We start from the raw sequence: 15358 nt of genomic DNA, 5'->3' as shown, positions 1-15358 counted from the left end.
ATGGAGAGGAAATTAAAAATATTTATATATAAAGAATATTTAAATTTAAATAACTAATAATTATATAATTAAAATAATAAATTAATGGAATCTCACTTAAAATGTTGATTAGATTAATACTCGATTAATTTGCAAGATAAAAATAAAATATAAAATTAAAGAAAGTATAATTAAAATATCACAAGTAAATTTATTTTTAACAGTTAGTGTACAAAAACATCGTTCGACGCGTAATCATCAAGTTCTTAAATTGGTCGGTCGCTCTGAGGGGCAGTGCCGGTATGTGTAAGTACACAGGCGATATTGTTTATTGCTCTCAAGATAAAGTTGGAGTTATATATGTATTATTTATTATAATCCATGCCTTGTATTTTTTAATTTCGTTTATTTTTAAAACTATTTTATTTATTTTAGTCATTCACAAAATTGACTTGAGAAAAATAGAATGTAATGATTATATAAACTCGATAAAATATATTATTATTTTAAATAAGCATATTACGTAAAAAAAAATTATGCTAGTTGCAGCACGTTTATTTTATTTAATGCTGTAATTAAGATATTTAATTACCTGAATTCAAGTGAATCATTACAATCCAAATTAATCCATAAAGTTGGTAGCCCTATTATGATGCTGATAAATTTGTAACTATCAAATGGCTTCAATTTTACATTAGCAATGACAATCAACAACTTGTTCAATGTGTATTATTATATTTATATATGTTTTATTTAGTAAAATCCTTACCTTTTATTTATTTCAAAGACTAATGCTATTTTATTTATTAAAAAATATATTTTGTTTGTTCTAATACAGTCATATTCTCAGTGATCACGTGATTTATGCGTGTATTTGTTTTTATGCATTGACTCTGTATATTATATTTAGAAAAATAATTAAAAATAGAGCAATATAAAATATATATGTTTTTTATATTGCTTTATTTTCATAAACATTTCAGGAAATTTTTATTTATTTATTGTAAGTCTTACGTCGTAACCCAATGCGTTACAATGTAGACACCAGACTGAAATTATTATATATTAATAATTTAAACCTATAATTACATATATTCATGACCTATTTAAATTATTTATACGTGAGATTATGAAAATCTAGGAAAACCTAATTGGTAATTCAATCATATAATAATCATTAATCTCCCAGACTCAATAGAAAATCAAACTACAACAGCTAACGTGTATTTAAAAACCATTATATCCCATATCAATAACATATTTTAATTTTAATGTAATACTATTTTGATTTTTTTACTTTTTTTTTCTAGTATTTTAAGTGTTTTTTATAGCCCCCATTTTAAAACAAAATTTTAATTGCAATCTTATTAAAACTACTGTAGTTATCGTGTCCTCAAAATGCGTTATATCTCAAAAATATCATTTTTAAATCTAATTTATTTTTATTATCGACTTCTTTGCTTTTTATAATCGCCATTTTTAAACAATAAGGTGGATTCAGCTGGCTAACAAACTTAGCCAAGATATAGCTCCTTAGCACTAAAGTGGTTAACAATATATTTTCGCATATTAAAGATCGGCTAAAATGCTCTATGGTTGATATTTATAATTATACAATTACTATAACTTTTTTCCAACCAAAGTGCAAATTTCACTTAAGCATAATTAGTATGTATTTGAACATACACTTACAAATTATCTTAAGTTATAGAAATTAATGAAAGCCTCTATTGTTATAGAAATAATTATCTTCATCTTAGCAAATTAACTCTAAGCGATTAAAATTATCTTTCATTGAATTACTTCATTTGTGTAACATTTATATTAAACTCCATTATTGAAATATTTAATATAGTTATCAATGTTTATATAATAAATAAATGTTGCTTAACTAATTGAATTAATGATCGTCTGGGTAAATGTTTAGAAATGCTTGTTTAAGATCTGAGTCATTTCGTCGTGTTTGATGTGAACGTGATTCCGATAAATCGTCATGAATTATGTTTTCTTAGTTTTATCTAAATATCGAAACGATATTTAGATAACCTTCTAAATAACCACTATAACAAAATTTTCATAAACATAATTAGATCAATCTGTAGCTCTATTTATTCAACCCAAATCAGATTTTTTTTTATAAATTGAAATTATATAATTTTGGATCACTCTGTGAGATGATTTACTCTATTGCTTTCAGGTCATCCTTATGCATATTAATGTGCGATTTATCTTATATTTATTTACTGTATTGAAGATAATGATGTTATATTTAAACAAAGTTTTTGATCGGCGATTTTATAATCATCTATTTATTTATTATATATTGTTATTCTTATTATAATTAAAGATGAAATATCCAGAACATGCTTTCATTTAAAATCAAATAGCGAAGACTTTTGCTTTCATATTTAAAGCTGCGCATAGAGAATTTTATCATATAATTTTTATTTGCGTTTATAACAATTTTTAAAGATCAAATCGCAAACTATTTTAAAAAATATACTTGTAAATAATGTAAATATCTTAGTTAAATTCGCTATCTAGTCTGATCCGCCATCTTTTTTTTAAGTAGCTGCTATTCATAAAATAAGAAATTGTAACAAGAATTCTAGAGATTTTTTTTATGTATTTAAAATTGTTTATAGTGCATCTAAACAATATTTGCTTGACCTCGATAGTCAATGGCAAATAGTGGCGGGTGGAAACTTTGAAGTAGAAGTATAAACAAATTATAAATGCAATTTTATATGCTGCACTAAAATATATTGTCTCATATTTTTCGGGTCAGAATATAAGCGGCTAAAATAAATAATAGATAATCAGAATTTACATTAATTGCTCGGAATTTATGTTAATATTAAATGGTAAGAATTTTTTTTCTGTTGGCAATAGTGTAGTGTTGTTATTGCTGTAACGCTGAAGATTGGTACAACTGGTTGATCTGTCATTCGCATATCAGCAGTTTATTATCATTATTATTATGAAGGTGTTTTAAAGCTTACTTGTATGGTTGAGCTCACAACGTTATCAGATGTAACACAATACGTGCTCTCTGCCGCCGCTCTGTCGTTATACCTGCTACGTTCGTCGCTCTGAATACATACAATGAAAACGATTCGTTTTAAGTTATTCATGTGGTGTTCAATGTTCTGACAAACGCTCGCTCGCCCCTAACGAGATATCTTATAAGATACTTATCAAACAAATAATTTATTGCTTATTTATATTTATAAATGTTATAATATTTTTTTAAATTCATATGATCAGCCTATATTCTGACCGTATGCTATTTTTATTTTAACTATTTCATATTTATTCTGACTGATATATAATTGTTATACTTGTTGCCAAGTATATTTTTCAGAACATATAAAAAGGTTACAAAAAAAATTGTGCTATTTATGTTATGTTATTTATTTGAGAGGGCATTTTTTAAAAGTTACATACATAGAAAGGAAGGCAGGTCTTCAGAAATGATACACTAGTATAAAGTATCATTTTTTAAATTGCTTTTGTACTATTTTTTCTGTTCAATTAGGGGTGTCATATATTTTTTTATGTTCTGAAAAATTGATACATTTAAAAGACCGCTTTATGAGCCAAAGAACAATAAAGCCCTTTATAAATAAATTTAGAATACCAAAATCAGATAGTCAGACATAATGGCACTTTGAGCGGGGTCCTAAAGAATAACTATGCAAATTTTGATTGCTCAGACAGATTATATAGAGTAAACATGTACGAAGAAGAATGTGCATATGTATGAATTGGTTAAAAATAAATAATTATAAATTGAAGCTGTGCAATAATTTAAAAATATTATATAAATATGAGATGAAAAATAAAACAAAAAATCATATTAGGACATTTAAGAAAAAAAATACACGAAATACATTATTTGTAGTAAAATATGATCCAAAATCTCAGTATGATAAACCTAAATATTTTACATTTCTATATTTTCTTGTGGTCTCTTAATTAAGGGTCGAATTGCAGATAAAATATCTCATGAATGTATGCTATTTGAATAAGAGCAAATTAATAATATATAATGCACATTTATATTAGATTAAAGGAGGTGCGATTTTAAAGTTTTCTGCAGGGTCCTAAAGTGTAACTATACAATTTTTATTTAGATCTGTTAAATGGTGTATGATTATAGAGTAAACAAGTAGACTGTCACATAGATATACTATACATGTAATATAAACAATTACAAATAAATTACGTTAATGGAAACTTAAAATGTAAAATAGATAAATATCAGTCGTATAGTGATTTTTTTGTTTGAATGAATGTATGTCTCACTTACGTTACAATAAGTTATATAATTGAGATGTACTTTTACATTTAGGTTTTCCTACATTGATTTTTAAAACGCAGTTGTTTGTTGTTCACATGTTTTAAGCTCGTTTTCTAAATTGTATCAAATGTAATATTACTCGATATACTTATAAATAAATTTTAAAAAATCATACGCATATCTAAGGGAGAGAAGTTGGCTTCAATTTGTAATTAAGCATTTATATGGTATCGAGAGTTTTATATTATTTTTTTGCTGTGAAATATTACTTGACTTGCCACTGCCCTTTACAAACAGTTAATTAAATTCTTATGCGCTAACAATGGCAATACAAAAATACGAATAGAAAAAGATTTAACGTAATATCTACATTTCCAATTAGGAAAGTTAATTAAAATATTTGTTGTTAATTGAAATATCAAAGGATCTAAATATTCAAAAGCTTTCAAACACAAAAAATATCATTGAAATCTATCGATGTAATATATGACTCAATTAGTTTTGTACCAGATATTGTATTCATGTAAATTATAAAATATTTTTATTTGAGTTTGAAAATAAATTCGTTTGATAACAGGGGTTTAAAAACGTGTGAGACAAAAGAACAAAAAAAGAATATATAATCACAACGATTTAATTGCAGGTATGTGACTTTTATTATTCTGATAATGACGCAATTCCCTATTTATATAATTATTCTTAGCTTAATAAGAAACCTACACAATAAAGCTGCTGTTGAATAGGTTAATAAGTGAATAATTCCCTTTAGAAAGCTATCTTTTAAATAAATAATTCAATAACTATAAATCCTTACTAAAATATTACTGCAACGGTCTTGCTTACTCAAGTAAAACTAACAGTTTATAAAACGTATTTTTTAAGTTAACGGATGATTCGTATTTTACATTTTAAGTTACAGATAAAACAGTAGTTTATTTATACAATATTGCAATTACACATCAGTATTTTATCTAAATAAATCAACAATTTATAATTTATAACAATGTAAAAATGCATATGTTAAAAATAAAATATAACCTAGAAAACGTTATTAGATTTTTAAATAATAAAATAACTTTTGGCCTTAATTGTACTATTTAACACATCTCGCGGCTTAAAAAAGAAATACGATTTACTAAAGTGAGTATTTACAATTGCAATCAGATTAGAAAAGTCCACTCCAAGGAAAGTTCCTATGGCAAAGAACCATCAGTGTAGAAAAATAATCGCTAGAATACTGGGAAGTGGTTTGCGAAAATATAAAATACTAGACAGGGACTATTATGTATTATTATAGATCAAAGACAACACTTTCCTTAATTTCCTTAATAGCTCTCATATTCCAAAGGAGTGTTTTAGTTACTGAATTTGCCAAATGGTCCAGCATATTCGATAAATATTTTCGTAAAATGTTAGTTACTTTAACGCTTTTACGAGACAGCCCGTCTGTGAAGTTTAATGATCTGCGGCCAGTTGATTACTGCTGTGATACCTGTTAAATTCTACAGTTTTTATATGTAAAACACTCAATTCAAATACATATTTTTGTAACTAAATGTTGCTAACAAATTGTAGATTTTTTCAATGACTGTAAAATTGTATTTAACCTTAAAATTAAATATGTATTAATAAATTAATATAAATACCATATTCGCAAATAGCTTTCTCTTAACGTTTCTTTTATAAAAAGCAGTTAGTAAAACAAATATTTTTTTAAATCAGATAATTTAACAGAAACTGCGCGCTTTTGGTGCCGAAAAAGCGAGTAGATTCAAGATTTCTTGTGTTCGGTTTGGGTTTGAACCGAAAATGGACGTTTCGTAACTGCCAAATTGAGTTTCATAGACATTTTAGAGCAGCATGTATATTCATTAGTTATCAGCTAAATTATATTTTCGCTAGTATAAATATATATCTACTGGTGAAAATGTATTTGGACTTCACTAGTAAAAATATAAGTTCACTGAAAAATACTCATTTACAACATTGCATGTGAATAAATATGTAAATGTATATATTACTACATAAGGAAAAGTTAAAATCATATAATTTTACTAGCACTTGTCAGATAAATTACATTTTCACTAGTAAAAATATGTATCAACCGTTGAAAATGTATTCCAATATGATTCACTGAAATGACAAATTAAAAAATATTTTCATGATAGATTCGATACTGTTTTTTTAGATTTTCTTTGAGAAATAACTCAAGAATTTTTTGTTTAGAATCAGAGACATAATTTCAGATTTTCAGAGGGGAGAGGCAAAAGTTGGCTTGTCAGTGATCGTTTCTTTAAACACCGATTTCATTAAGATTCGTAGTATTTCATTAAAGAATATGCATTTTTCTAGCTAAATTAAAGAGAGGCAAATATCCCCACCAGCCCCCTCCCCCCACCCAAATGACGTGTCTGAATCACGACAATTCCTTTTAGAATACACTGCCATCTGGAACTTTCACAAGTCAGAACTTTTTTACTGCTTCGCTTCCGATGGACAGACCAAAGCCCAGCCGAATTCGCATCAAGCGGAGCTACGCCGAGTACCGACCGACACGAGTCTAAAAAGACAGATTAAGCAGCCCCTTTCTAGTTCACAGAAGTTTTAGTTCTAGAGAAGACAATTAGAAACAATGTGACGCAGACTAGTATATGATGATAATGCGTATCTATACTATTGTACAAATCGAAAACATTTATAATTTCAATAACTTTGTACTCTATAAAAATAAACACGCGACCGCAAAGCTCGCACAGGATATTTCCCCGAAGTTTCATGTAGTTTGTTCTTAAACTGGTATTTTATTTTTAGTTATTTAATATGTGTTTGGCCGCGCAACGCAATTTTTTGTATATTTTGTAATAAATTGCTATTTATTTAAACAAATTAACTGGTGTTGTGCCATTGATTAATTTTATTTGCTATTTTACTCACTCATTTGTTCTTACAGTGTAAAATTTTGATGATACGTAATAATTATAATATCTTAACTGTACTTCTCTTATTTTAATAAAATAAAAAAATAGTTTATAGACAATAGAGACAATCAAACTTCACAGATTAATTTATGATCGCGTTTGTATATTATTAACCATTTTTGCTCCTCTGGGTTTGATATTACTCTTTTTATGATATTACTCATCTGCATTAGAAATAACGCATTTCTTTAATATGAAATTAAAAAAATGTCTGGCTTTAATAGACTAGTTTTAAAGATCTACATTTTATCTATACATATCCAGTTAAAAAAATGTCTAATATCGATTACATCAATTATATAAATAAGCATAACCTTGCTTTTTTAAAATCGATCCTCATTCAATGACCTCAACGTTTTCGCACTTTCGTACGAGTTCCTTTCATGACCTGTAATTTCTGGACCCTTTTTGCACGTTTCTTGCACGCCTCATTGACTGATCCCGAGAAATGTTAAAGAATTGGACAATAACTCTTGCTTTATGCGTCTGGTTTTAAAGCTCCGTTTATTTTTAGGCAGGTTTCTCCTTGAATAACATTGTTGTTATTTTACTACCAAAACGTAGAGTATTACATTCGTATGCATTCGACAAGAAAAACGCTGATAATTTTAATAAACAGCAAACTCATTTCTAAATTTATTTTTATTTTACATATTACTTAAGGTTTGTATCATTATAAACTTAAATGCATACGATATATATTTCAAGTTCATTAATAATTAATTTGGGATTGAAAAATAAAAATTAATGGAAAAAAAACTTCAATATAAAGGCAAAAAAATACTTTTTGACTTGAATATTTATACTTTTTTTAGTTTTAAATAATGTTTTGACTTAGATATTTATACTATATTTAGTTTTTATTAATTTATTCACATGGGATGACCCTTGCCCCCCCCTCCCCCTCCTTGATTTTGGCCAGTATGTCATTTAATTAAATACTATAAATCCTAATAAAATAAAAATATTAAGAAAGCTAAAATGACGTCACTGATTTTAGACCAGAAATTCACGAGTTATCCCTCAAAGAAAATCTACAAAACAGTCTCGAATCTATCCCGAAAATATTTTTTAAAATATATTATTTCAGTGAATCAAATTGGAATATATTTTCATCGGTTGATATATATTTTTACCAGTGAAAATATAATTTATCTGACAGGCACTAGTAAAATTATATGAATGACATATTTTTTAAATATGCCATTTTAGTGAAATTATATTGAAATATATTTTCACTGGTAGATATATATTTTTAGCAGTGAAAATATAATTTATCTGACAGATTCAAGTAAAATATTTAGGTCAACTTTTCCATGTGTACTTTTACGTACTTATCATTATTCGCAACGGCGACGGCACAATTTTATTGCTTATGACGTGTATTTTTTTCTTCTGAAAAGGGATAGTTGCTTTTTGCGCTCCTGTATTAGTCAAAATTTGGTTTAGATACGCTTCATTCAATTCTCGCTTATTTTAAGTCGTAATATTGTTATAAAAGTGCATAATGTGAACGCTACGATTTTATTGCTTTTGACATGGATTCTAAACAAATCCCTTGAAATTTAGCCAGAAAAATATGCGCACATTGCATTAATTGTTCCAGCTTCTCGTAGCTATCATCGAAAACATCATTGTCAGGCAGGTCGTTAAGAAACTGGTTGGCACATGTAAATAAAGCGTTCTTGAGTTCTGAAGTCCTGTTTGCAACGGTCAAGAATAAGTGACGCAATCACATTTCAGTAACTACTACATACAATACTAGTTTTAGAATATGCATACTCTTTCTTTTATGGACATTTAAAAACTCCTTTGATTCCTCTGTAATAAATAAAAGTACTTTGTTTCGCTGAGACTCCAGACCATATAGCCATATTCAAGGACGCTACGAATTAACGTATCGTACAGAATGCAAATCGCCAATAAATTGTAAAAATTACACCAGCTCTGCTAACAAACCCAAGCATCTTCAGCACAAATTTCATACTAAATAAACATCACTCCCATGACATTGACAGAAGTATTTCTGTCAAAGCACTATTTTATATAAGGTTATCAATAATAATATTTTGCTGTAACTTGACATGCGTTAGCCCAATGCGTAAATAGTGAGACGCTAAACTTAAAAAAGTCAGTCTATAAATTAGTAATATTTTATTAATTATAAATTATTATTACAGCTTGCAATCAGTGGCTGTTCATATGAGATTTTAACCCAGACTAATTAGTAAAAGTTTGTAAGTAAAATTTCACACTACACGGCCAAATTTCTATAGTGATATAAATGCAATAAAACAGAAATTTATGTAAACCGATCCAAAACATTACACTGCGTTGCAATTTAAGAAAAAATATGAATTTTTAAAATCGCGTTACGCGACAAAAAATTATGGTAAGATTATAGTTTTATCTTAAAAAGCAAAAATTTCACACCCTAAGGCTATATTTATGTACCTTTCTATATTTTTCCCGTCCTCGCGAAAGTACGGCTAAGACTGAAAAATACTCGTCTGCCACAAAAGGAAGTCTGCGTAGCACTGCTTTATACTCAACAAGGGTTATTGTAAAAATATAATTTTTTGACCTTAACGCTTCTCTTCATTCTTCTTCTAATATTAGTTGAATAATCAAATATAATTTATTCATACATTTCGCTTGTACGTGTTTATAAGTTACTGTATAAATTATTTATATTATATATTTATTACCTGTAAACGAAAGTAATTTAGTTTCTTTATGTCTATTTATATCTGCGATTGTCTAATATTGACTTAGCTTTTTACATAGAATTATATATTTTTGAAACTGCACAGAAGAACTGAAACCGTAATTTTTATATGCTGTTACATAAATCATCAAATTTCGTTCTAAGAAAGTTCAAAGTACACACAAATAAATCAAATAGTTTTACGAGATCCTCTCAAAAAGTCCTTCACGACTATTTAATATATTTTCGTTTATGCTGAAGGAGCCGCAATTCTAACCTTACAGCTACAAAATAGGTATTTGTAGTTGCGTTACATTCTTATATATACGCCATGGGGGGCGCAAATGGTATATTATTCTAATTAAATAATACATAATTATATATTTATTGCTTGATTAATTTATTTTATTTAAAATATCTAAAAATCTTATTTACTAACATATTTTTCGCTCGTTATCGAGCGTCTCCGTCGCGACGGCCCCGACACAAGTTTATAGCTTTTGACCTGAATTTTTGTCTTCTGAAAAGTGATACTTTTTTTGCACTCTTCTATTGACCAAAATTCGGTTTGAAAATACTTTGATCAGCCCTCTATAGAAGTCTATAATAATAATATTTTTAAAACACGTAATATCGAAATGCATACCAACTGTGGAGCAATATGTGAGATGTGGTGTATATCTGTACTTATTTTTCCGATTATTTCTCCCTGAGAGATAAGTTGTCTTAGTTTGTATTATGGACTTGACCTAATGAAAGTTCAAATTGAGTTTTATATACATTTTAAAGCACCATATTGGCGCCTCTCAGTTAAATTATATTTTCGCTAGTAGAAATATATATCTACTAGTGAAAATATAACTTTACCAAAAAATACATATTCGCTGTAACATTTATACATCGGATGTAAATAAATAATGATATAATAATTTGAAAAAAAATATATATACTGGTGAAAATGTATTCCGATATGATTTTACTGAAATGACATTTTTTAAGAAATATTTTTGGGATAAATTCGAGACTGTTTTTTCTAGATTATTTTATAGGAATAACAAATTATTTATTTATTTTGCAGCATTAAATCTAGTTGTCAAATTACCCATAATACAATCTATAAAAACATTAAATTTATATAATTCAGCTGGAGTTGTTGTTGATTTTTCGTTATTTCTTTGCTACTTCCATAGAATACCTAAATTTACTGCTACTAATTTACATTCGTTGTATATTTCCTTTTATATCTAATATTTTTTAAACGTTCAAAAAGCCATAAAGTCAACATTAATTTGCAAACAAATTTTAACACAAACTGAGCCGCGTCAAAAAACTATAATCTGTCCCTTTGATTAATAATGTTTATTGAGAAAGAACTACCTAGAAAGTGGGTGCATTTGAAGGCAATGTTCCGCTCCTTTTATTTTTTGTAAATTATATGTAAAAAAGACCAAAGGATTATACATTAAATAAATCAGTATATAGGTACATCTCATACATTATTTAGTTCAGATTCATTATTTGTGGTCGGTTTTTACTTTTTTAATAAATATATTCTTGCTATGATTTTTTCCAGAGTTTTCCCGATAATTTGTCCCCTCTTCCTCTCCCTCTCGATAGGTCTGATCCTACTGCTGTTTATAATCACTATACATCAGTCATTGCATACTATATTCTCCATGCAAAAATTATGAATTGCAAGTTATGCTACATAATATCAAAGTTCGACCGATCTTAACTTGATTTTTCTTTACCTGAAAATACTAAAAAGGTAAACTTATTAAAAAATATTTATAATTAACGAGCAATACAAAACCAAGTGTAACGGTAATTTTCTAATGTCTTAATATAATTAAAATGTATTTCCTTGTTAAACTATTTAATAATGCATCACTCGTATCAAGTTCTTAAATAAGCAAATGTTATCTCTCTAATTAAATATAGCAATAAATAACGATATCGCATTTCGATTTATATGCATATTTCTATGTGAGATAACTCCGGTGTTATTTTTTGAAATAAGATCATTATGCATACAAAAGCGATAACATTATAATTAATCGAATTCGTTTCGTATAAATATTTGCAAAATAAATAATCATAATCAAAAATTAAACATATTATCGCGTTTTATATTATCAATGATGCAAAACATTTGTGACACATATTGTAGGTACTTCTTTGAAATACCAAATCGATGAATCAAATTTGTTGTGTCATTAAAAATATGATGCCTTTTTCACGGAATGCTGATTTGCTACAATATTTTCTTTACATCAATGTTATTGCTGAAATGCCACATTAAATATTATAAAAAAATATTTTTTAAATCATTTCAGTTAAAATAAAAATGACTACAATTTTATTAAATTTACTAAATGAGCTAACAATTACCTTGTACAGTACGGTTTTGCTACCAATTGAACTACATTTACATATAAAATTACACATTCAGGTCGGAATGGTGTATTCCGTAAGATTTAAACTAGTAACCCAGAGGTCGCGGGCTCGAGCCACGGCAGCGGACTCGAATTTTTATTCATAAAATTGCGTTATTTTTAAAAACCAGCTCCAACTGCAACGTGACATTTATTGATTGTAAATTAAAATACACAATAATTTATAATTATTTATATAATGGCACCCATTCCCAGACTGAAAAGTCTGGTGGGTAATATTTACTTGTAGCTATTCATTATATCTGATTGCCTTACCGAATTGGTACAAATATACCCCATTGTAGCGCACTGGACTTACGCTTTATAAACATTGATTTCTAAAACTTTCTAGTCAAGTTATATCAATTTCCATAAAACTTTTCTGAGAAATAGTCATTTAAATTATCTCGGTTTAATACATTAGCCAGTCTGATTCGCCATCTTGTTTGAAAACTGCAACTATTAAAATAAATTAACTCCGTTTAACAGAGTGACTTAGTAATGCAATGAGCCTATGCCTGTCAAGTTACAGATGAAGATTTAAAAAAATTTAGAGAAAAAAAAATTGGTCAAAAATGTTCTTTGAAACAGAAAATTGTTAATGAATTATAGACTTGGGTTCACTATCAACAGCCAATAATCTGCATCTACTGAAAAAGATTGTACTGTTTCCCTTTTTACATGAACGAGAACTTTCCGAGAACACTTCATAAGTAAATACGACATACAGTGTGTAAATCTCGTCAAGAATCATATTCGACCTGCAATCAAAATAAAACAAAGTGGACTTTTGAATACAGGTGTTTCGTTTAAACATAACAATACTCTGCTACATACTGCCCGTTTAACGATAGCAACGATCCAAGGTCTACACCTTTAATATATTGAACATCCAACGCAATATTCGATGGGAAGAAAGTGGTTCAAGTTAGAAGACTTATGCATGATGGATTCTAAACAAAAATGAAAAGGAAAAATAAATTACGAGATAAAATAAATATTTTTTTATTAAACTCAACCTCGTACATACATCATACAATAAAAAATACAACAATATATTAATAGTTTATTTGTAACAATTGTTATACCTAAGTTTCCCTTTTCTAATCTAGTGCGATTTGTATAGGTACTATGAATCATAATCTATACAAAGCTAATTATAATGTTATATAATACATGCATGTGTATATTAAATCGTTAGGTTCAGTCAGCTTCTGAACCCTCACGGTCGCAGTCTCTAAAACGTGCTAATCTTACCTTTACGGTAATCTGCATCTAGTCGTAACGATGCATGTATGATATAATATAGGTCAGAATGTATTTATTTCTCTAATTTAGCATTTACAACAATATAATACAAGCCGATTATATGCAATAGTGATTATCTAACCTATTTATTTATTTATTGAGAAGTAAATGAATTAATCAATGATCAATTTATGACTATTATTTAGACTTTAGACTGCTGGTCTATTGTATGAGTTAATTTATAAATATTTTTATTAATTACTCAAATAATTAATAACAACATTTTATAATATCTCATTTTGGTGCTAGAGTGTCACATTTTTAAGAAATATAATAAAAAATATGAAATTAAATTACGAATCTGCGAATCAAACACAATCGGGCAAAATTTTTGAGTTTGCAGCCATTATAAAAGACGGAGCCATGTTAAATGTCTAAACAATGTGTTTGAATTTATTTTTTTGATAAAAAAATATTTATTTATTATTATTTGATTAATAAATGAAAATATTATTTGCTAATGTGGGAGCCTAGATTTGTTATGCCCAAAACTTGGCGGCACTCACTGGCGTGACGGTTATTCTCTCGGTATACAGGGGGGCATTTAGCCGGCCTAATGAATTACACTAGCAGTACCACGGCAGCGGAGTTATTTGAGCAACACGACGGGAGTAAGTGCTCACCGATCTGCTCCGTAACAACAGTTTCAATAATAAAACATTTAACATGTTTCTTATTGCCAAACCACTACTACACTTTCGTTAAAGTTAATCGCATTTTGTCAATCTAGATAATACGCATATTGGGTTGTTCAATAAATAGTTTAGTGTTTTCCTCGGGAGTCGAATAGCCTAAAGTTAAAAAAGTATTTATTTACTAAATAAACAATAATCTAACTTCTATCATAATGATAAAAATGTTCGGTATTACCCGCTTGTACCAAATTGACAGATGCGCGACAAAGCGTCGCTTGCTGCCAAAAGTTTTTAACCTTTGGCAACATTGTTGTTTGACGGCGGCGTTTCTTCAACGAAGGCGAAATGAATCGCCGGCGAACGCACGAAGAAGATGATGGATATGGTAAGTGGAAAAATAATAGGTTAGCATTTATGCGTCGTCTTCTAAGCACGTCGCTAAATTCATAATCAAGTGATCAAACATCACATAATGAATAACTCTAAAATAACCAAGCACGTCCTAGTCATTTCAAGTCAGTTGATAAAGTAGAGAACCACAACAGAAACCGACTATCACTTTACACGTTTTGATAGTAAGGACAAATCGTAAATACGTTTTTTGTCAGGCCAGATTTTATTCCATCGATGGTTCATACTATTAAACTAGTCAGCAGGGGTTTCCAGTAAGATCTATTAAATTTTGTGATTTTCGGTTAAAACACCCTGAACTTAAAATATTGAAAACATCTGCCCAATATGTAAAATCATGTTTATTTACTTGTTTTTACACCCTTTTTGCCAAAAAAGTTCACTTTAAAAGTTATAGTAATTTTACGAAAACTTAAAAATACGATATTTTCATAAAATACAGCTGCCAGTTGTACATCGGTTGCCAAAATTTGAAAATTTCCAGATTCGAAGTCATCAAAAAATCAGAAATACGTTTTTGATAAGATTGTGATCGGAAATTTCCGGACAAAAAATATTTATAAAATTATATAAAATAAATTAGGTCAACATTTAGATTGTTC

General features: G+C 28.1%; 1 protein-coding gene across 1 annotated transcript in view; it reads left to right on the top strand.

The window, feature by feature from the left end:
- Positions 1-14654: 14654 nt before the first annotated feature.
- Cbp80 (Nuclear cap-binding protein subunit 1) overlaps positions 14655-15358 on the top strand; it is a 24022-nt gene continuing 23318 nt past the window's right edge. Inside the window, exon 1 of the mRNA XM_088193549.1 lies at positions 14655-14730. Coding sequence (XP_088049675.1) covers positions 14691-14730 — 40 coding nt within the window. The 5' untranslated portion in view covers positions 14655-14690. The remainder of the gene's footprint in view (positions 14731-15358) is intronic.

This window comes from Plectrocnemia conspersa, unplaced genomic scaffold (assembly GCF_051122295.1).
Source record: "Plectrocnemia conspersa isolate PC_06_02 unplaced genomic scaffold, ASM5112229v1 ptg000009l, whole genome shotgun sequence".
NCBI lineage: Eukaryota > Metazoa > Arthropoda > Insecta > Trichoptera > Polycentropodidae > Plectrocnemia > Plectrocnemia conspersa.
This window is presented reverse-complemented; position numbering and strand designations above follow the sequence as displayed.